The 21,629-nt window shown below is 60.9% G+C and overlaps 1 protein-coding gene across 1 annotated transcript in view; it reads right to left on the reverse strand.

Moving 5' to 3' along the window:
* Positions 1 to 383: 383 nt before the first annotated feature.
* The window catches only part of INTS3 (integrator complex subunit 3), a 35,053-nt gene continuing 13,807 nt past the window's right edge, over positions 384 to 21,629 (reverse strand). The window contains exons 8-31 of the mRNA XM_019556718.1: positions 19,798 to 19,942; positions 18,810 to 18,939; positions 16,141 to 16,238; positions 15,768 to 15,959; positions 15,215 to 15,302; positions 14,887 to 14,966; positions 13,885 to 13,976; positions 13,308 to 13,414; positions 12,632 to 12,751; positions 11,410 to 11,539; positions 10,542 to 10,596; positions 9,747 to 9,850; positions 9,273 to 9,317; positions 8,606 to 8,725; positions 8,263 to 8,416; positions 6,773 to 6,841; positions 5,560 to 5,635; positions 4,130 to 4,243; positions 3,970 to 4,018; positions 3,328 to 3,495; positions 2,171 to 2,271; positions 1,582 to 1,654; positions 1,071 to 1,227; positions 384 to 815 (exon numbers count right to left, since the gene is read on the reverse strand). Of these exons, the coding sequence (XP_019412263.1) occupies positions 738 to 815; positions 1,071 to 1,227; positions 1,582 to 1,654; positions 2,171 to 2,271; positions 3,328 to 3,495; positions 3,970 to 4,018; positions 4,130 to 4,243; positions 5,560 to 5,635; positions 6,773 to 6,841; positions 8,263 to 8,416; positions 8,606 to 8,725; positions 9,273 to 9,317; positions 9,747 to 9,850; positions 10,542 to 10,596; positions 11,410 to 11,539; positions 12,632 to 12,751; positions 13,308 to 13,414; positions 13,885 to 13,976; positions 14,887 to 14,966; positions 15,215 to 15,302; positions 15,768 to 15,959; positions 16,141 to 16,238; positions 18,810 to 18,939; positions 19,798 to 19,942 (2,545 nt within the window). The 3' untranslated portion in view covers positions 384 to 737. The remainder of the gene's footprint in view (positions 816 to 1,070; positions 1,228 to 1,581; positions 1,655 to 2,170; positions 2,272 to 3,327; positions 3,496 to 3,969; positions 4,019 to 4,129; positions 4,244 to 5,559; positions 5,636 to 6,772; positions 6,842 to 8,262; positions 8,417 to 8,605; positions 8,726 to 9,272; positions 9,318 to 9,746; positions 9,851 to 10,541; positions 10,597 to 11,409; positions 11,540 to 12,631; positions 12,752 to 13,307; positions 13,415 to 13,884; positions 13,977 to 14,886; positions 14,967 to 15,214; positions 15,303 to 15,767; positions 15,960 to 16,140; positions 16,239 to 18,809; positions 18,940 to 19,797; positions 19,943 to 21,629) is intronic.

The raw sequence follows: 21,629 nt of genomic DNA on the forward strand, positions 1-21,629 counted from the left end.
GGGCGAGCTGCAGGTCAAGCTCAGTCCCCCCTGGCAGGGCCAGGGGCATACAGAGCAAGGGGGCACCCAGGGCCAAAGCCACAGTGCCCAGCACGGGGGGCAGGGGCCCAGCAGCAGCAGAGGGAAGGGGGCACAGAGACCTAGGAGGGCCGAGGGCTTGTGACCCCACGGGGGGGAAAATGTGTGGGTGGGGGGGTGCATAGGGCAGGGGCAGCCTCCCCCCCCAGGTACCAAAGGGGACATAATAATTATCAGTCTTTTAAAAGCACTTAAAAATGCCCCAGGGTGGGTGCCAGGCCCTTCAGACCCAGTGCTGGGGCCCACGGGGTGGCCGGGCTGGCCACAGAGAGGGCAGCTGCAGGCGGGCACGGGACAGCAGGACAGGCGAGTCTCAGCATTTATTTACAGTCTTCGTATGAAAATAGGGGGCATCTGATAGTGCCGGAGCCCCTGCCCATTTCTGCCGCGGCTGCGGCGCCTGATGGGGCCCCTGGGGCTGGAGCTGGAGGCAGACAGGGAGGGGCCCCACGCCCGGAGAGCGGCAGTGGTGCCAGCCCCTACCCCAGCTCCGTGGTTAAAAAGGGTTAAAAGTGGCAGCGGCTGCAGGCCGGCAGGTGCCCTCCCAGTGCAGCATGGGGGGGCGCGGAGACAAGAGCTGCCCGTGCTGCCTTCCAGGCTGTGGCTCGTGCCGCTCCAGGCCCCTGGCGGGCTGCTGCCAGCACAGGGCTGCAGGGACCTTAGTCACTGTCTGAGCCAACGGCTGACGAGCCTTTTCGTTTCCTCTTGGTAGGTTTGGGCTTGGTGTCCTCTTCCTCCTGCCAAGGGGAGCGGGAGGGCGTCAGCGTAAGGCCAACCAGGCCGTCCTATGTGCTCAGAGCCGAGCAAGGCAGCCCCCTCCCTCACCACTTGGGAGGCCAGGGACCCCCATGGGGCGCACCCCAGCCCTGACGGCGCGTTGCAGCCCGTCTCCCTGGGCGCCATGGGGGCCAACGGTCCCAGCCGGTGGCTCTGTGCTCCCGCTGCCTGCCCCGATCGAGTGTGGGGCGGGAGCGCGAGGGGGCCACTCTCACCGAGGCACTGCTGGAGGCCGACTCCTCCTCGTTGTTGGCGGGCTGCGCTGCATTCTTGCGGCTGCGTGGGCTGGACAGGGTGGCTTTCCGGCGGCTCTTGGGTGGTTTGCTGGAAGAGTCCTCATATTCCTCCGCCAGGGAGAAGAGGTCGCTGAACCTGCCGGGACAGAGTGGATGAGCACTAGCATTGGGGGCTGAGCACCCTGCTCCCCTGCTAAGTCAGTCAGCACCACATAGTCCCCAGCTCTGTCTACCTGCTGCTGATGCCCTAGACGGGACGTGACTGAGGGGCTGCTAGAGCCCCTGCCATGGGGCAGGGAGACCCTAAACCCCCTCTACCAAAGGTCTTCCCTCAGACTCCTGCCTGCTGCCCTCTAGTGTCACAGCATGAGGTGGCAGGAGCCGCCTGCCAGGGACCGCAGCCATGTGGGGACAGGCCCCCGGCCTCCTCCGAAGCTGAGGGCAGGGGGCTGAGGTAGAAACCCTTGGGCGGGCGGCGCAGTGCACTCACTTCATCTTGTGGGCCTCATCACAGCTGGCCTGGACGTGCTGCAGCGCCTGCAGGATAGGCGTCTGGCTGAAAACTGCCGGAAGCAGACACGCTGGTCAGAGCCTGGCACCCGCCAGCACTCCTCAAGCCACCCCCAACCACCCCTACATGCTGGGCCAGTCAGAAACACCCCCCAGCCCAGCTCTAGCGCCTGATCATCCCTTTCCCCCTGGCCTCAGCATCCTCCTGTCTGGCAGACACAGGCTGCTGAGGTGCCCTGAGGCCCCACAGGAGCCAAGTCCCACCAGACTGGTGCTGGGGGCAGGGAGAGGAGGCACTGAGGGACAGGGAGGGGGAGCTCCAGCCTGTGGCCCCTTGAGTCTCTCCCAGCTTCCGGCTGGTGCAGCTCAGCAGTGGATGGATGGAAAGGCCCTGATCCCGAGTGCAAGGCCCAACCATCCTGGTGCTACTGCTGGGCTGAGATGCAGCCCTGACCCCACAGACCCCGCTCCAGCCTCAGTGCTCCAAGCACAGCAGCAGACCCAAACCTACCCCCTCCCCAGGCACCCCCTCCCTGAGCTTGGGCTCTGCACAGGCCCCTGGTACGCACAGTTCTGCTTGGTGTTGGTCAGGTTGAGCCGGAGGTTGTCCAGGTGCTCCAGGATCTGCTCCAGGGTCAGCTGGGCCAGTTTGCTGCTGGAGCTGCGCAAGCTGGGACAGAGAGGGCGCCACATCAGTGCCCGGGGCCAGGGCCACATCCCCGCAGAGACCCCTTCCACCAGCCCAGCGGGACTCTGGCAGCCACATGCTCATTAGCAGGGATTAGCTTTGGACACGTGCCGGAGTGCAGAAGAGCCAGCAATGAGATGACGTGGAGGAGGAGGGGGTGGCCTTGGCCCTGTGCCCAGCACAGCAGGGTCCAGGCCAAGCCCAGGCGCCGCCAGCAACGTGCCAGGGCTCGGTCAACAACCCTTCCTTGTGCCGGGAGATGGCGCACAGCTCGGGACTGCCAGGCTTCCCCTGGACGCTAGATGGCCCCTGTGCTCCAGGAAACCCAGTGTGCCATGCCAGCTGCCTGTGTCCTGCAGAGCCATGTGGGGAAGGGGCTTAGACCAGGGCTGACATAGTGGATGGGGGCACGGGCCTCCGAGCGCCCAGGCCACAGGCTCCAGTGAAGCTGAGGATTTTGCTTCAGTCAGGAGTCTCCCAACAGCACTGGGTCCAGCTCCCACACCTGGCACTGGCTGGACCCCTTTCCTGGCACCCCAGGGAGGGGAGCCCTGAGGTGACGCAGCCAGGAATGGGACACAAGGGTCCCCATGTGCCACCGGGGAAGGAGGTACTCTGTTTATGGCACATGCTCCCTGCGGTCCATTATTTATTGCTATGGCGATAGCCTCTCTCTTGGCTTCGCCTCCGCTGTGGGAGGTAGCAGGGGTGGGGGGGCAAGGCGGGTGCTGCCCCTGCTCAGGGCTCCCCCTGGTCTGGCTGCACCTGGGGGTAGGTGATCAGCCCTTGGGCCTGGGTGGAGGGGGCTGCTGTGATCCAGGATGCTGAGACCCCACCCCATGGATGTGGGCAAAGCACAAGGGACCCTAATGTGCCTGTGCCCCCCTCCGCATCCCCTTGCCTGTGCTGGCAAGTTTTTGGTTGGTGATGGGCAGCCCCCTCCTGCCACCAGCACGTTCCTCTGACCCAGAGCCAGAGTGGAAGGAGAGGCTTGGGCCCAGTCCACTGCCGGCTCTCCTGCCCCCTGCCTGCCCCCACCTCTGGCGCTTGCGCGGGAGGCTGTTGTTCTTGATAAGCAGGGACTTAATGTGCTCGGCCAGCAGGTCATCGTGTTTGATGCACCAGTGCCGCAGGATGCTAGTGGTGAACTGGTCGTCAGGGTGGCAGGGCCGGCTCAGCACCATCTTCACCATCTCCTCACTAGGCCTGCAAGAGGGGCAGAGGGGTAAAGGAGAGGCTGTGGTGGGCCAGGACTGAGCCCCTGCCCCCCATCCTGCCCATGAGGCTGCCTAGAGACCCCAGGCCCTGGGGTCTGCACTGCCCTTGGCCCCACCCAGGCCTGCGCACATGGCGCCATCCAGCCACGCAGCCTTGGCCCCAGAGGAGGGCATGGGAATGGTGGAGCTGCGTGGAGTCTGATCCCAACCCACCAGCACCCACATGCCCAGCCGTGACCACGCAGCCTGGGACATTTGCCTTGTGCCGACTGGGGGGCCCAGCACAGGCGGCAACTTGTTTGCCGACAGCATCTGTGTGGAGTTGTATGCTGCTGGGACACGAATCGCACCAGCCATGTCACCGCTCGATGCCGGATTAACAAGCTGGAGGAGCAGTGGTCATGGTGGCTCAGCTGCCAGAGCCCCCCAGGTTCCCCCACCCCACGCAGCCCCAGACACCTACTTCTCTCGCCTCAGTTGCAGCAGCAAACAAGACAGTGCCTCCGGGTGCTCTGCAAAGGAAAGTGGGGTCACCAATTGGTCCCCACCCAGTCCCCATCTGGCCTGCTACCACATGGAGGCTTGCCCACACCCAGGCCAGAGGCTGCCCCGAGATGGCTCACCTTTGTACTTGAGGTGCTGCAGGATGGGGATGATGGTCTCCAGGGGGATGCTGTGTGCCAGGAAGAGCTGCCAGGTGCAGTACTGCTCAAATGTCTCCCAGTCCAGGCTCTGAACTAGAGGGGAGCAGAGAGCCCATCAGGGGTGCCTGACCTGGCCAGGCTGGGAGGGGAAGTGCCAGGTACTTTCTTCAATTAGCCCTGCCAAGAAGCTGGGCAGATGATGGGCCAGTGGGGGGAGGGGGGGAAGAGTTGGCAAGCTACTGATCCACCCTCTCCTGCCCTGCAGGCCCCAGGTCTCCCCCATGCTCCCCACTTCTACCCCACAGGGTCCTGCCAGCCCAGCCCCAGGCCCCTGCCTCCCCCTCCAGTGCTGCTGAGGTCCCTCAATCCTGCCCATCTCCAGCTGCCACAGAGGAAGCAAGGCCTTTGCAGGTGGCCCTAAGCCCATACCCAGCTCCAGCCAGCTGTCTTCCTGCACCAGGCGCTGCCTCTGGCCAGGCATGCTGCCCCGGCTCTGCTGGCAGCTGCTTATGGAGCAGAGGGGCATGGGGCCGAGCCTGATGCCCTCTGCTGGGCCCAGCAGCTGCCCCCTAACTACTCGTAGCCTCTTGGGGCAGCATGGGGGTGTTGGGGATGCCTGAACATCCGAGTGTGGATGCCTCGCTGCTGCAGTGGGCTGGTTTCTGTACAGCTGCCAGCACTGTGCCTTGGCAGAACAGACAGGATTCTGGCAGCTGACAGGTGGCACCAGAGCCCCATTGCTGGCATGGGTGTGGGCAGCTGCAAGGGCTCAGGGGAAGGGCATTAACGAGGTTTGTTAATCCCTGAGCTGGCGTACTGCTCAGAGCTGGCTGTGTGGTGCAGCCCCAGCCCCACAGCATCTGACACAGGACTGGGAGCCACAGGCCTGTTAACCTCTTCATGCCCAGCCCCCCATGCTGTCTCAGATGGCCAAGCCTGGCTTGGCGGTGTGCACCAACAAGCATGGACTGAGAAGCTGCACCCCCAAAACCCAGGCCCTTTCCCATGCCCAGGGAATGACAGCCAATGCCATACATGTGCTGCCTGCCAGCTCTACTAGGCAGATTTTAGGAGCATGAGGCTGGTGGCTTGAGAGTTAATTGCCAGTCAAAGGCAATTAAACCTTTGTTATCATGGGGCCAGAGCATCCTGTCTCTGCAGTGGGGAAAGAACTGCCAGCCCCAAACTAAGGTAGATGATGTGGTGCCCAGCCCCCAGTACCAGCCCCTGGGCAGTCCTTGTGGCTCTCCCGGCCTATGCTAGTACCCCATGTGGCTTCAGGGCACAGAAAGCCCCATTCCCATCGGGCCTTTGGGTCCAGCTGGGACCTGCAGCCAGCAGTTGGTGCCTGGAGGCTGCTGGGCAGGGCTGGCGCTGCCCCCTCCCCTGCGGCACGCGGCATTACTCACTCAGGATGTTGAGCACTGAATCCTTCCGGAACATCACCAGGTTACCCATCATCACATGGCACACCAGCTCCTGCAGCTGGAAGGCAGAGTGCCATGGGTGAGCAGTGGGGAGTGGCTCCATGCCCCAGGGTTCGCAGCTTGCCAGGCAAACAGCTCAGACAGAGGCCTAGCATGGCAAGTGCTGCCCACCCTGTAGAGCAGGGCCCCGTGCGAGCAGGAGGCTGCAGGGAGCTGTACCTCCTCCCTCCAGCCAGCTGCAGGTGGCTTGTAAATCAGAGCAGCTGGAGCTGGGGGTGATGCAGCTGTCAGAGGCAAGCAGATACAGAGCTTAACAGCTTCACACATCAACACCAGGCTGGCAGGGGTGGGAGAGTAGTGCACAGCATGCAGCAGGGCCAGGGTGCTGCCCAGCCATGGAGGGAGCGACCACATGGCATCTGGATCCTGGCTGCCCATCTGAAGTGCAGGCTGCCAGGCCAGGCACCCAGCCGGGACCAAGTGCTTCGGTTAGCACTGAGGTCGCAAGCAAGGCATAAGCCTAGGAGCAGGGATGTCCAGCTGTGAACCAGCCCCTGCCCCAGGCTCTGGGAAGGCTGGAGGGGGGATGGAAGTACATGATGCCCTGTGGCTGTTTCCAGGAGCTGGCTCAGAGTGGTGCACAAGCTGCCAGCTGGGGGGAGGCCAGACCTCCTTTGCACCCTGTGGGCAGGGGGAACCACTGGCCTCATGGCCAGAACACGGCAGGGAAAAAGATGAAGCCAGCAGGGACAAATGAGCGGAAGAGATGGACAGAGTGGATGCGGGAGGGGAAAGGAAATGCTGTACCAGGAACAGCCCAAGCCTGTGCCCTGTGGGTGGTGACTGAGCAGTGTGGAGGTGAGGGGAGGCTGTCAGGGCGCCCCCCGCAACTTGGGCCCAACCCCAATCCCAGAAAGACACTAGGAAAGGAGGGGCCGGCTGAGAGCATGCATGCCTGGGACTGCTTCCAGCCCAGGCTGGGTAAACAGGGCAAGCCAGGGGTTATCAGCACATCGTGCCCAGACAGAGCAGAGCTTGGCGCCTGGCTCCGAGCACCTGCCACATTCCCGTCAGCTATTTTTGGGTCCCTCTGGCTGGCGTCATGGCAACTTAGCAGTGCAGCCCCTGCCAGGAGGGTCTTGCCAGGGCTCTGTGCCCTGCTCACCCTGCAGGGGACACTGAGCTGCCCGCTCACCTGGGCAGAGTCGATGACAGCCACAATCATGTTCAGCAGCTCCCCGCTTCGCAGGGTCTCATCTGGGAACTGGAAGAGTCCAAGTTCAGAGTGAGGCTCAGGAGGGGACGGCTGGGAGAGTGGAGCTGGCCCCGTCGGTCTGTGTCCAAGGCCACACAAGCTCTCCAACAACATCCAGCAAGATGCTGCTGCCGCTCTGTGTGTGCGCTGTGTTGAGCTCTACAATGGCCCTCCCTTACAACCTACCCAGCCCTGAGCAAACCCGCTTGTTTTTCGTGAGGCTGGAGCTGGCAAGTGTGCCTGTGGTGCTGGAAACCCTGCCCAGTGCCAAGGGTTCTCCTGCAGCACGGCCCACGTTAATTCTGGTGTTGTGGACACAGCAGCAGTGGAAAGGGGGCTGTTTCACATGGGGTAGAAGTCAGCTGGGCCAGGCACCCCTGGAGCCAAGCCCATGCTTCCCCTATAGCTGCAAATTTGGCTGAAAGCTCCTGGGCTGCATGTAGTTGCAGGAAGCTGCAGGGAATGGGGCGGAGAGGTGGGGTAGGGGTATGATACACAGGCAGGGCTGGCTAGAAGCATGGCAGCCCCTCGAACCTGGCCCCCAGGCCTTGGCCTGCCCTGCCCATGGGAGTGGGAATAGCAACACTCTGCGAGGGACCTGGGCCAGAGCTGACCACTGCTCTCAGCCAGGAGCTACTGCCCAAGGCCGACCTGCAATGCTACGTCTCCTGTTGCACTCAACCCTGCCCCAGCTGGCTGCAGGCAGCACTCATGGATTTGTGGCTGCTCCCCTCAGCTAGTGCATGGGGAGAAGGCCGGGGGAGCCCGCTCTTTGCGCTGCACAATGCCACAACCATTGCAGGCTTTCGAAGGGCATGAAGCTGGCAGATTGGGACGGCCACTGGACACCAGCCCATGCCACCCCTCCCAGGGCCTGGCTGGAGTGAGTCCATGAGGGGTTGGAGGTGAGAGCTGAGCCTGTCAACTTCCTGGCAAGGGAGAGGGAACAGCAGCTCCACCCAAGATCATGTTGAATCATGGGAGCCCTAATCCCTGAGCCCTATGGTGCAGCCGTGGGCTGAGGCATGGGCAGGGGCCCTCCCCCTCCCCTTGGAGCATGCTCTGCAATGGGGCACCACATGGGGCCCAGCAGGCAGGTGGGCTGCTCCAAGCTGCCTCCAGATGGAGGCCATGAGATGTTCATTAACCCAAGGGTTTCCTTGCACGCCCCCTCCCTTGCTGCTTTCTCTGGCCCCCAGAACACAGCAGCTAGTGAGCACAGCCCTCTCTGAGCCCTGGACAGCCGGCTTCGCACTGCACAAGGCTTTTGACTTAGGACATAACAAGTTCTCGCTGTGGCAGGAATGGAAGGGAAGTTGAGGCAGCAGCTGAGGAATGCCCCAGGGGCCAGGGCTGGGACCAGCGGGGCCTGTGCCTCTAGGCAGAGACCCCAGTCCCAGGCAACCAAATGGAGCAGGCCAGGCTCTTACCTCTGTGTATATGGAGGGGGTGAGGTAGCACAGTAGCCGCACATCATCCTCCTGGCAAGCTTTCATGTCCATCATGAGGCACGTGTGCAGGTCCCCCAGCTGCGTGGCCTGGGCGAAGGACTCGTACAGGTTCATCTTTCCGGCAGCTGCTTTGCTGCAAGGGGCAGGGGCTGGCGTGAGTGCTGGCTAACAGGCACCATGCCAGCCAGTGCCAGGACACTGAACACTTCCCCCAGCCCATGCTCGATGGGCAGTGCTAACACCCACATGTCCTGTTCTGACCAAGTCCCAGCTGCAGCCTGACTGCCCCCAGTGCCAGGCCCTGCTGCCCGCATAGGCCTACCTGGCTTTCAGGTAGTAGAGGAGATGGTAGCCGATCTTGGGCTGCTTCTGGTAGAGCTCGGATAGGAGATCCAGCAGTAGGGAGAAGCCGCTGTTGTCTTCCTGCATCTGGCAGAGATTCCTTGAAGGGTATTGGGGAGAGGGAGATAGGGGAGAATGCCACCATGGATCTCAGACAGGCCAGTGCCTGGTACATGGGCTCAGACAGGAGTGTCCTGTGCAGCCAGGAGAGAGGGGACCAGTGGATACAAGCAACTCAGGGCATCTCTGGCCAGTCTGATGTCCCCTCCTGGAGCCTCCAGAAGCAGCAGACGCCAGGATGCACCTCCCAGCAAGCAGCCTCAGGAGCCAGGAATCCATGGGCTGGGGCTATGCAGAGTCACAGGGCAGGCGATGGGCTCCAGGTAAGCCCCCCCAAGACACTTTCAGGACCCAGCTGTCACAGAGGCTTGTGGGGACAGAGCTGAGGGCTTGGCCCTGGTGCCCCTGACCTGAGGCATCCTTGGCAGGTAGCCCCTGGTGTGTGGCATGCTCTGCTGAGGCCACATGTCAGCAGAGAAAGAGGGACCAGAATGGAGCTGAGGCAGCCTGCAGTGAGCATGTGGGGGCACCCAAAGCACTCCTCACTTCCATCCCATCAGTACGGGTCCAAGCTCTCACCCACATACCTAAATATTAGGTAAAGCGGCTTCCCCACCGACTCCTCCAGAGACCTGCGGGAAAAGCGCCAGGTCAGACAGGTCCCAGCTGCTTGTGGTCAGCAGCTCCTGGGGCCCAGCTCTGTGGAACAGACCCTCAGCATCCCCAGCAAGTGTCTGCCCCACTTCCCCTGTGCACCAAGGCTGGACACTGCCCTGGGGACCAAAACAGCAGGGCACTTGGACATGGGAGCCCCCAGGAGCTCCCTAGGCAATGAGTGCCCCTGCTCTCACTTCCCACATGCTAAGAAGTAGGGAAGGAACGGATGGTTTCACTGGAGGCTGTATCCTCCAGCTGCCTGCCTCAGCAGGACATCGGTCCCTACTGCTCCACAGCTTCCCTGGGCCAGACTACGCAAGCTTCCCACGTGCCAGGGTGCAGGAAATGGTGGAAACCCGACTCTCGGCATGGAGGGATGGGAGAGAGAGGACAGCCCTCCTTACTCTTCTGTGATTTCCTCTGGCAAAACCTCCCCGCGGAAGTGTGCCTTGAAGAGCTCCTGCAGGCAGGAAGCCAGCACCGAGAGCTGCTCGGAGTCAAAGTCCTCCTGGTGGAGAAAGGATGAGAAGGGGAAGTTGTTCTACCACCCGACCTGGATTTGAGCAGAAGGTTGTGCCCAGCCTAGAACGTGGCACCGTGTGGCTGGGACCTGGGCTCACTCTGTTCCCAGGAGAGCAGAGCTGGATGGGACCCCACAAGACCACATCTAGTCCAGCCCCCTGATCAAGGCAGGATCATCCTCAACTAAACTATCTCAGCCATGTGTCTGTCCACCTGCTCTTGGAAATTTCCCCCACTGCTCAGGGCAGCCTGTTCCAATGCCTGACCATCCCCAGGGGCAGGAAGTTCTACCTCATCTCCAACCTGTTTCCCCTGCTGCAGCTTGAGGCCACGGCTCCTAGGCCTGTGCCTGATGGCTCCAGAGAAGAGCCCCTCTCCACCCCCTCGGTAATCGCCGTTGCTATAGCACAGTGAAGAGAGCTGCTGTCACAGCTGGTTGCCAGCGAGACGGGCACTTAGCAGACACTTGGGGCTGCAGCATTTTGGGAGCTGCCAAGCCTCTGGCTCCCAGTTCCCCCTCACCCAGTGACAGGGTTTTAATGAAGACTGTGAATGTAGCCCTGGTTCTGGCCCAGTACAGGCTGGTCTCTGCTCAGGCCCCCTCCCAAGCAGGCTGGCACAGCCGCACTGGGGTCCTGCGCTGGGTGGGAACGTGGCTTTCGGGTCCCAGTCATTACCTCCAGGACTTGATCCACGATTTCCTGCATGACCTCACACTGAGCTTCCGTGTCGCTGAAGCACAACAACAAAAGGAAATCCAAGTTATGCAGGGAGATACTGAGCGCGGGGACAATAGCACTTTGTGCTGAGCTGGCTCGGCCTGGGAGTGCAGAGGGCCTGAGAGCTGGTGGGGGGCGCGGATGAGGCAGTGCTTACGGGAAGGAGAGGCCCAAACACGCGCTGGGCTGATGCAGCACCTGGTGCTCGCTGCTCCGGGGACGCACGTACAGCAAACTAATTAAGTGACTCAAGCAGGAGATGAAATGCATGGACAGCTACATGGGCATTGATTGCTGTAGCCTGCGGTGCCATGGGGCAGGGTGAGTCCAAGGTCAAGGATAGAAGAAGAGACTATGGAGAGCTCCAGGGGACCTGTGGCACCCCTTCAGCCCAAGGTGTCTAAGGCACAGGGAGGGCGACCAGCCAGCTCCTCTCAGGCAGGCGCTGCCATTAGGAGAAGCCCACCAGGCTGGCATGGCCCGTCTCTCACCAGTCACTAAGGCTTGGGTGCAGCTGCAAAGGCTGGGTTGCTCCAAGGAGGGTGGGAGGAGCAGGCTGTGGGCAGGATGACACGGAGCGCTGCCCCCTTGCCAGCACTTGTTCCAGGGACAGAGACCCCCAAAGGCGCCCATCTGTGAGGGGCCGGGGCAGACTGGTGGCAGGAGACAGTCTGCCTGGGCACCTCACAGTCACAGATCTGTCCATGAGCATTTCTGAGCCAGTCTCCAGTGCTGGGGATCTGGGGTGGGCAGCTGCACCCCGAGCACCTGGTGAATGAGTGGCGAGGGGAAGAGGTGGGAGTGTGAGTCCTTCAGCAATGCCCACCTGCCCTTCTGCAGCAACACGACTTTGTCCTTCAAAGACTCGTCCAGCTGGTCCAGGAAGGGCGTGATGTCGACAGGCTCCTCGACGATGGTCTCTTTGATTGGGTGGAACCGGAACTCTCGCTTCTTCCCTGGAGAGAGGGGAATGGATGACTCAGCTGGGCAGCCTGAGCGATAGGTCTGCAAGTACCAGGTGTCCTGGGAGATGGACCCTGAGATCTGTACAGACTCTGGACCTCCGACTGGGGAAGAGGCTTGGAGCAGGGCTGCTAGGCCAGGGACCCTCTTGTTTCAAGACTCAGGACCCTACCACCATGCCTCCTCTCTCTGTTGCCATTGCTGTAGCATCCTAGAGACAGGTCCTTCAGGAGCTGCGTGCACACATCTGCTCAAGGTGACTGGCCCTATTCTCAAGCCTCCTGCCCTCCCAGGCATGTGGCCTCGGGGTCCTGGTCACTCCTCTGGGCCCAGTACCCTAGGCAAATGCTGCTTCTCAAATCCCTCCCCAGCCCAGATGACCCCCAGCCAGGGCACTTGAAGCCCCCACAGCTGTTTCACAGCGGGATGCATGTCAGAAGCTGAAGGGACGGGTCAACATACTGAGGCTCCCATGGGTCTGCAGCGCCCAAAAGCAGAAATTCCAACTGCAGACAGGCCAGGCGTCTCAGGGGCCAAGACCTAACTTCTCATAGCGCCTGACTGCAAGCTCACTGAGTGCATGAGGCCCAAATGTCATGAACAGTGCCTGTTCAGAGCCCAGCCAGTCTGTACTGCTGCTGCCGGGAAACCCCCCAGCCAAATCGGGCACATGAGATAGGCTTGTCATCTATGGGTCCCAGGAGAGTTGGAAACCTAGGTGGACCCATGAGCCAGACTGGGGGGCAGCATGGGAATCTCCTGCAGCTAAGGAAGGGCCACCTTGGAAGTAGCTATCCAGAGAGACGTGGCCCAAGCTGCTCTCCCCATGGCAGTAGGTCCTGGGGCAGCAGTTGGTGGCTGCAGAGCTCTGGACAAGTGCCGTCCCCTTGCAGGACAGAGCTGCACAGGCCCTGAAGCTGCCTGGGAAGATGCAGCATTCTGGGAACTGTGCTCCCAGTGTGCTCCCTCTGCCTGGCTCCTTTGGGAGGTTTCACAGCTAATCGTGCTGGGTAAATCTAGTGGCACTGAGGAGCTAGCTGACGCCGGCTGAGCAGGGCTGAACTGCGCCGCGCCGGCCACCTCACCTTTGCTGTTCAAGTCCTCCTCGTCATCACTGAAGGCCGCCTCTGCATTGTCATAGCAACTGTCATCCTTGTCAGACATGTGATTGTCCATTTCCATGGAAACCGGCTCCTCGATTTTGACTGCAAGAATTGGGCCAAGGAGTCAGTGCACTTGTGTGGTCCCCACAGCTGGGAACAGGGCAGGGCAGGGCAGGTTTCCATGGGCCATGGGCAGCCTCCCCCAGGGGAAAAGGGGAGCAGGAGACCAACTAGGGGAGCTGCCATGACAGCAAGTGACCCTGCCCAGAATGGCTAGGGCTAAGGGGGAGACACCAAACTATCACCAGCCCTGGAAGTGCCCTGGAGCTCCACCAGCCCATGGCACCATGTACTCCAGGCCAGCAGCATCCTGCCACTTCTTCCCCTTGCCTGCGGCCAGACAGCTGGCAGCAGCTGAGGGGCAGGAGGGAAGCAGGCTCCTGCTAGTGCCCCAACTGCTCCATAGCCAGATCTGGGCTGGACATCGGGCCTGCGATGCACAGGTGTGAAAACACAGAGCCTCCAGCTTGGCTGAGCTCTGTGGTCTGCCCCTCAGCTGGTGTGATGCCCTCCCCTGGCTCTTGGTTCATTCAGGGAGCCAGGGGCAGCTAGCAGGAGCCATGGCCTCCAAAGCACTGGGTGCCCTGCTGACACGCACCTTCGATGGGAGGCGAGGGTGAGCTGCAGAACTCAGGGAACTTCTCCCTCAGCATAGCCCGGAGCTCCTTGTCCAGCTTGGGGTTGTCAAACAGGGGAGCCAGGTGCCTGACGGGGATTAAGATGGGGTGAGCAGGACCATGTGCAGGTGCTTTTCCCTGTTCTGCCCACGTGCCAGGCCAGATCCCCCAGTGACCCCTCCTTCCACTGAGGGCAGAATCCTGGCACCTGTGTCCAGAGAAGCATCAGGCTTGGTGCAGAACAAAGACTGTCTGACCAACGCCTTTCTGCTACGCCCTGAGCTCTGGTGCCTGGAGGCAGCCCCGACCTCTGGACACCCTCCTGATTGGTTTTGTGAAGAGAGAGGGCAGCCAGAAAGCTGCTGGGGGCACTTGGGGCTGGCCTGCACCAAAAGTACTTGGGGCTGGCCTGCACCAAAAGCCCCCAAGGTAAAGAAACAGTGGGATGCTGCTCAGAGGTGGGGGTGGGGAAGGGGGTCTGCTAGGCCCTGGGGGGCTGGAGCCCAGGCAGAGCTGTGGATGGGGGCTGGGAACATCTGGAACCCAGGGCCAGCTTACGCAAGGACACGTTTCTCCACGATGTGTGTGAGGGAGTTGAAGACGCCTTGCCGGACATGGGCCTCCAGTGGGGGGTAGAAGTTGGGAATGATCTGCAAGGGAAGAGAGGCAGTGTTAGTGATGGGTGTAGATTGACTTCAGCACCCCAGGCTGCGTATGAGGACCCAGGCTGCTCCCACGCACCCAGCCCCTCCTTGTGCTGGGCTGCAAGGGGCCAGGATGGCTCCCTGGGCTCCGGGGCCATGCCAGAACCTTGGGCCTAGTTCTCTGATCAGGAGGAGCCAGGAGCCGTTCCAATGAGCTGTTCCTGGAATCAGCACCCGGGGGAGAAACTGGGCGCGCTGCGTGCTCTGCAAAGGAGTGATGCAACCCCGCTTACCCCTGCAGAGCCCCCACCCTTCCAGAGCACCCCAGCCCTCCCCAGAACTGTGCTACCAGAACTGCATGTGCCACAACTACGTGTTCCCATGGCCAGGGGTGCCACACCCTTTCCCCTATCGTGGTGGGCCCCCCAGTTCAGGAAGGGATCCCCCTGTTCGGAGGCAGAATCCGGCCCCAAGCAGAGGATGTTGCAATGACATGCTGCTCGCCTGGGAGGGACACATCAAGGCCAGATGTTGCATGTCACATTGAAGGAGCCATGTGGAGGCCCCAGCCCCTTTCCCCTACTGGCATTCGTAACACAGGGCTTATTTTTGGAGCTGAGAAGTCTGGTGCACACGTGCTCCCTGGAGCTGCATCCACAAATGACAGGCACTTCAGGCTCAAGGCTGGCAGCCTCCTGACTGTCCCGGTTCAGTGAGGGAGCAGCTTTGGGTCTGATGGGGTTTGAGAGTTTGGACAGGGGGTATAAGCCCTGACAATTCAGGCAGAAGGTGGGGGCATGTTGGGGGGCAGGGCAGGGTTCTAGGGCTGAGCTGCAGGGCACTTTCCTACCCGAAGGGCTTGGAGCCTATCACAGCTCCTCCCAGACCTAGCAATGGGGGTGATGCTGCTACTTACCCGGCACAAGAAGTCCAGCAGTGTGGCTGTGATGGCAGGGTGGGGTTTCATGGAGTGGTGCATCACCAGGATGGCAGGCTCTAGAAGGCAGAGAGCAGGTGGCCCCATCACACACACGGCCCTAGAAGGGCAAGGCCAGGCCCAGGAGAAACTCCCTTTCCACCCCAGTGCATCCTGGCCTCCTGCCCCAGGGAGAGCTGCTGCCCAATCCCATTCTCCCCCACCCCATGACAGGCTCCACATGGCCAAACCGCCACTCAGCCACCACCTCCAACCCCCATGCTAACGACTGAGCTGGGGATGGTCCCACTCTGTGCCCCCCCCATACCGATGTTCATGATGCTGTCCTTCTCAGGGCTGAAGAAGAGCCAGTCATAGAACAGGGCGAGTTTGGCATTGGAAGCTGCAACGTTGGACTAGGACAGGGTGAGAAGCCATGTGAGTGCCCTGGCCCTGGCTGCACGTCTCCCCCACCCCCACTTCTGCACTCGGCCATGGCCTGGCTTCAAAAGGGATGGGCCTGGGAGTGGGAACTCTTGGGTTTCGTTACCAGCTCCCAGGTGCCTGTCCTCTGGGTTATTATCACCAGCAGAGAGGTGCCTGACTGGATGACAGGACAGTCTGCCCCCCCACCCATCCCTGCCTTTGGCCTGTCAACCCAGGGGACAGGTCTGCCTTCACTTGTGCAGGGCAGGCCACTCCAGGAAGGTGAGAGGGCCAGGGTACTGCAAGGGGGCTGGAAGGAGAGGCAGCACCAGGCAGATGCTACACCGCCTCCCAGCAGGCATGACCCACAAGTGCCAGCTGACAAAGATGGGCTGTTTGCAGCAGGAAGAATTGGAGTTAAAGAGCCGCAGCTCCCATGGCCTGGCCCCACTCACCGTGCAGGTGGTGAGCAGCCAGCCGATGATGGCCCAGCGTGGCAGAATGTCAGAGCTGAGCACCTCGTTGGATGGGTGGACTACGCCACAGATGTAGCGGATAAGGTCACACCGCAGCGACTGGCTGTCTGGGGTGGACAGGTACTGCCGCTGGAACCAGTCTTGGTACCGCTTCTGCTGCCCAAACCGCACCTGCAGGGAGGGAGGGAAGTGCTACTGTGTCACTGGGACATGCATGTCTCACTGGGAGCCCCAGTACCCAGCTTTGCTGGGCCTGCTCCTCTCCAGCTGTGCTGCAGCCAGGAAGATCACACAGGGCCGCTCTCCCTGGGGGCCTGGGTCCCATCTCCCTGCAGATGGGGGTCCTCCTTACCCGGGAGGTCATGAAGAGCAACTTGGTCTCCATGTCGGGGGTGAGCCGACAGGCCAGGAACTTGCGAGACGTCCTCGACTGCAGGAGCTGCAGGACACCTGGGGAAGGGAGAACTGAGGTCTGTGCTTGGCTGGTCCCACAGTGCGGAGGGGACTGTCACTGGGGGGGAGAAGCCACCCTTTGCCAGGGAGCCCCAGGGCAGTGCTTCACCTGCCCATGGGCAGCGGCATGCACCATACTGCTCAGTCATTTGTCTTTCCCAAGAATGGATCATGGTTAAAGTGACCCTCATGCCATATCTTGCTGCTGAGTTGTAGCTTTGCAGCTAGTGGAAGCCAAGGTTAAAACTGTCACAGTCTGGACTTACACTAAGCAGCGGAGTTAAAAACCCAGGCCCAAAGGCTTCTGGGCTCCAACAGAGAGCCCAGGCAGGTCAAAGGGCAGAGACCGACCGACCGACTGAGCCAAGTGAAATGCTTCCCCCAGGGCAAACAGGAGACCCTGTCTCACCAGGCTCTGGCTGCTTGGGTCCTCTGGGCACAGCACGGTGCGTCTACATTTCATAGTTGGTAGGGCCAGAAGGGACCTGAGCAGATCATCAAGTCCGACCCCCTGCCGTGGGCAGGAAAGGATGCTGGGGTCAAATGACCCTGGGTAGGTGTCTACCTAGCCTTCTTTTGAAGACCCCCAGGGTAGGAGCGAGCACCACTTCCCTTGGAAGTTGGTTCCAGATCCTAGACGCCCTGACTGTGAAGTAGCACCTCCTGAAATCTAGCCTGAATCTACTCTTCATCAACTTATGGCTGTTATTCCTTGTTACTCCTGGTAGTGCTTGGGGGAACAGGGACTCTCCCATGGTCTGCTGGTCCCCCTTGGCCAGTTTACAGATGGCCACCAGATCCCCTCTCAGCTTTCTCTTGTGGAGGCTGAACAGGTTCAGGTCCCATAGCCTCTCTTCATAGGGTCTGCCCTGCTGCCCCCGATCATGCGAGTGGCCCTCCTCTGGACCCTTCTGATGCTGTCCACATCCCTCCTGAAGTGTGGCCCCCAAAACTGGACACAGTACTCCAACTGTGGCCTGACCAATGTCACATAGAAGGGGAGGATCACCTCCTTGGACCTGCATGTGATGCATCTATGGATGCAAGACAAGGTGCAATTAGCCTTCCTGACTGCCTCATCACATTGGCAGCCCATGTTCATCTTAGAATCAATAATGCAGAAAAGGATCTTGGAATCCCCTGCGCTGATGAGAAGGAAGTTCCCCAGCCTGTAGGTATGTTGCTGGTTCTTCCTCCCCAGGTGCAGTATCTTGCACTCGTCAGTATTGAAACTCATCCTGTTCTCATCTGCCCACCCCTGTAACCTATCCAGATCTAGTTGTAGCCTGTCCCTCTCCTCTAGCGTGCCCAGGTGAACCTGGGGAGAAAGAAAACCTCAAGCCTGGTTCCCCCATGCATGGGGACAGTACAGGAAGTTACACCACTCCTGATGGGCTAGGCAGGGCTGGAAGCCCCAGAGCACAAGGGCCCCTGCTCCTCCGCGGCCCACCCTCCCCCATGGGAAAGCAGCTGAGCAGCTACCAGCTTTTGCAGGGGCTGCGGACATCAGGGGAGGGGCTGTCCGTGGGCCACGCAGGTTAATTCTTCGTTATGAGACCAATATCTGAGCCTGCCCCAGTGCAAACAAAGGGCTCGAGGAAGCATTAACTCAGAGCCCAAGAGATGTTGGGGCAGCACTTTTAAGCTCTGCTCTGGAAAGCTTGTTAGCAGATGGAAAATGAGGTGCTGGCCTCCGAAGCAGTGAATAATTGATACAGATTTAAAATCCCAGGGGATCACATGCAGGGCTCTCTGCCAGGGCTGTTCCTTGCCAGCCTGTGCAGGACTTGGGCACAGCGTGTTCCCACTGTGCGGTTCCAGGGAGTGGGGAATCTGCACAGGGAGGTTTCGACAGAAGTCCCTGGCCCCGATGTGTTCTGCTTAAGGGAGCTCTGTCAGAGCAGCTGGAGGGCTCTGGCCTGCCCAGCACCAGGGCCTCGCTCCAATATTAGCTTTCAGCTCAAGCCATTACAACAAAGGGAGTCTTAAGCCTGGGTCCTACATGGAGATGTGGGCCGGCTGGTGCCGAAAGCAGCGCTCTGCTGAGGAGCGGAGTATGGGGCCCTCATGACATGAGAGGCCGTGCAGCCCCAGCCTCATTCAGGAGCCTTGCGAGGTCTCAGCCTGGGCAGAGGGCTCCCCTCTGCATGGCCAAGGCCAAGGCTCAGCCCTACCAGCAGCTAGACCTGTGACCGTCTTGTTGAGACATGCGGACAAGGAAACAGTCTCCTTCAGGACATCCCAGGTGCTGTACCTCCCACCCAGCTTCGTGCCATGGCCTGACACACATTTGAGACCCTCTGCGTTCAGAGCCCCCCACCTGAGCCAGGGGAACAAGCTCTTGTTCCCAACCTCATGGTGCTGCCATCTGGCTCCTCTGCAGGGCAGGGTGGGGTGGGGGGGTGGGGCTGCGTGCAGACCCTGGCCCCAGGGCAAGCCCTAGAGGTGGGCTTTGGTCTGTAGGTCACGTCTGGAGCTAGCCCTGCAAGAAAGCCCCCTGTCCTGGTCCCTGAGCAGGGCAGGGGGGGCGGGGAATGGGACTCCCAAGCTAGGCCTCGCCTCACCTACCTGTGAACTGGGCACTCAGGGCCTGCGGGTTGTGGATGATGTCCTTCCAGAGCTGCTCGAACTCCGGTATCCTAGCAACGTTCTGCAAGAGCCTCACCAGGTCCCGCCCAATCATGAAGCAGTCCATGAACTTGGGGGAAGAGAAGCGAGTGCACTGTTCACCTGCTACAGGGTTGGGGGGGAGGAACAGGGGATGCGGGTGGAGGGGGGAGAACATCCCGTTCCCAAGTGCGGCGGCAGCCCTGGATGATTCAGTCCTTGCCCGGCGGGCCCCTGCCCCAGGCGCAGCCACTCTGTTTGAAGGTGGCGGTGGCAGAGGGGGAGCTGCTGTCAGGGGGATGGGGGAGGGAGGTCAGCGGCTATTTTAAAACGGCCTCCACTACAGAGCAAACAACTAGGCATGGAGCTGCCGTTTTATCTCTGAAGCTCTGTACTTGACATCTGCTCTTTCAGGAGGGGAGGGGAAGTGGCACTGAGCTGGGGCGCTGCTCAAGGGCTGGCCCCCTCCCTGCTGCGGAGAGTGGCTAGTGCCCGTGGAACCAAGACAAGCCAGTGGCACTGCAGGAACGTGCTGGGGTCCCAAGAAGGCAGTGACCTCTCCATGGGGCAGGGATGGGGGGTGGCAGGAGATGCCCCCTGGCCCCACACTCTTTCTGCAATTTCTTGCAAGGGCAGATACCAGCTGATTGGGACCATCTGGGCCCTGGGATGGGGTAAGACAGGCAGCAAGGAGCGGGGGAATTTCCAGTCCCTCAGTCCACAGCTTGGATGTGGGGAACATACCCTAAAGGAGCCGGTGGGGGCACGCAGTTCAGCAGCCACCTGGCTTTCCCTGCCCCCCTCACCCATGCACCACTGGCTTGGAGAGCCTGGCCATCTCACTCCCTGGGATCCGTGCTCCACGCCACAGTGGGAGGAACATATGCCAACGAGAGTCATGTCGGAAATGGAGCCATCCCCAGCCCTGTCCCCGTCCCATGTTCCTTACCCGTTCCCGGAGCAGGGTGATGCAGAAGTCCACCTCCTTCTGGCGCAGGGCCAGGAGCTGTGGGGTGCCATGATGGTCCACGATGAGCCGCAGGTAAGTGTACACTGCCATGGCAATCAGGATACTACTCTTGAGCACCCACTCTCTGTGGGGAAGAGGGGACACTGCCATCAGCTGCTACTGCAGCAGCAGCCCAGGCCCTTTGGCCATCTATGCACGCGGTACTCACCCCTGAGGGGCAACAGCAGGAACAGGACCACGGAGGTGCCGACTCCCAGCCCTGCCCTGCGTGTCCTGCCAGCTGCCCCCAAACATGGGACTGCTGGAGTCAGTCATTACTTCCAGCCTCAAGCCCACTCCCACCAGGCTGGAGGCCTCGTGACCCCAGCTTCTCCTCCATCCGAACCTGAAAAAGGCTCATGGCAGTCAGCCCTGCTCTGAGAGGAGGCAAGTGCCATGCGTCTTGGCCAAGTATCACCATGGTCAGGGGTATTGGTGCTGGCTCCCTGTGTCGCCAGGCTCTGCACAGCATCCTGGTGCTGCGCTGTACCAGGGGGTCAAAGCCAACACCTCTGTGGACAACTGGCTTCCTGTAGGCACCTGACAGGCCCTGTCCACCCCCTCCATCACCAGCTGTTGTCTGGCTCCTTGTGCCTGGCTTCCAAGACATGTAGGGCAGGGAGGCGAGATGTGTCGGGTGTGAGATGTGTCGATGCAGGGGGCTGCTCTGTGATCAGCCCGTGGGGGGGAGGGACCCATTTGGGGAGGCTGTGTGCCCCGAAACAAGGAGCAGCTGCTGCTGGGCAGCCCCGAGGCCATCACCTATGGGATCCCACAACTCCAAGTGCATCACGAGCCAGAAAGCACCAGGCACAGTGACGGCTGGAGCAGGGCGAGCTGAGCCAGAAGCTCTGGCCAGGTATCAGGCTGAACCCCACCTCTCAGCAGAGAGGGGCCTTCACTCCCAGGCACAACAGGGCCTGTTAGAACTGATTAGCAGCAAGTTGCATAGTAACAAGCACTGCCAGCACTTGAACTGGTGCTCCAGTGGGCTCGGCTCGGTGCTGCCACAGCTCTGGGATGAGCAACAGTGCTGGAGGTGGCAGTGGGGCAGCCATACTTGCACCCTTATCTGCAACCAGCACACTGGGAGCAGAGCCATGGCAGCTGCCCAGCCCAGCACCCCTGCCCAGCCCAGCCTGGGGGCAGGGAAGGTGATGGGCTATGGGTGCAGCCTGCCTCAGGGGTCTGCTCCTCCCCAGCAGGGTCTGGGCTTGCAGTAGGGAGCGGCCAAGGTGCTCCGAGTCCATGACCTCACAAATCCACATCCATCCATTTCTGGTGGAAGGGCATAGAAACAGGCCATGAGCCAGGCTGGTAGCTGGCCAGGCTTTACTTCCTGCTTCACCAGCTGAGTTAACTAAATCCCCTCCTCGCACATACCTGGGCCCCTCCCAGGTGCTAAATCCCAAGCCTTCCCCACCCTCTCAAACAGCAGCTCCTCCAAGATCTAGATCTCTGGAATTCACTGGGCCACTTCCCTGCTGCTGCCCTGCACCGGCTGCCCCAAACACGGTAAACCAACTCCATTATCAAAGCCCTGCTGGCCCAAAACCCTCTCCCAACACAGCCATGTAGTGGTAACGGGAAGGAACGGCTCGACGCCTTTGGCACAACGGATGATCCTGGCTGGGCCAGGCCAACCGTACCCTGTCATGCATCCACAGATGCATCTCGAGCAAGTCCAGGGAGGTGATCCTCCCCCTCTATGCGGCACTGGTCAGGCCGCAGCTGGAGTACTGCGTCCAGTTCTGGGCGCCACACTTCAAGAG

The sequence above is a fragment of the Crocodylus porosus genome, unplaced genomic scaffold, assembly GCF_001723895.1.
Source record: "Crocodylus porosus isolate Cpor-Errol unplaced genomic scaffold, CroPor_comp1, whole genome shotgun sequence".
Lineage (NCBI taxonomy): Eukaryota > Metazoa > Chordata > Crocodylia > Crocodylidae > Crocodylus > Crocodylus porosus.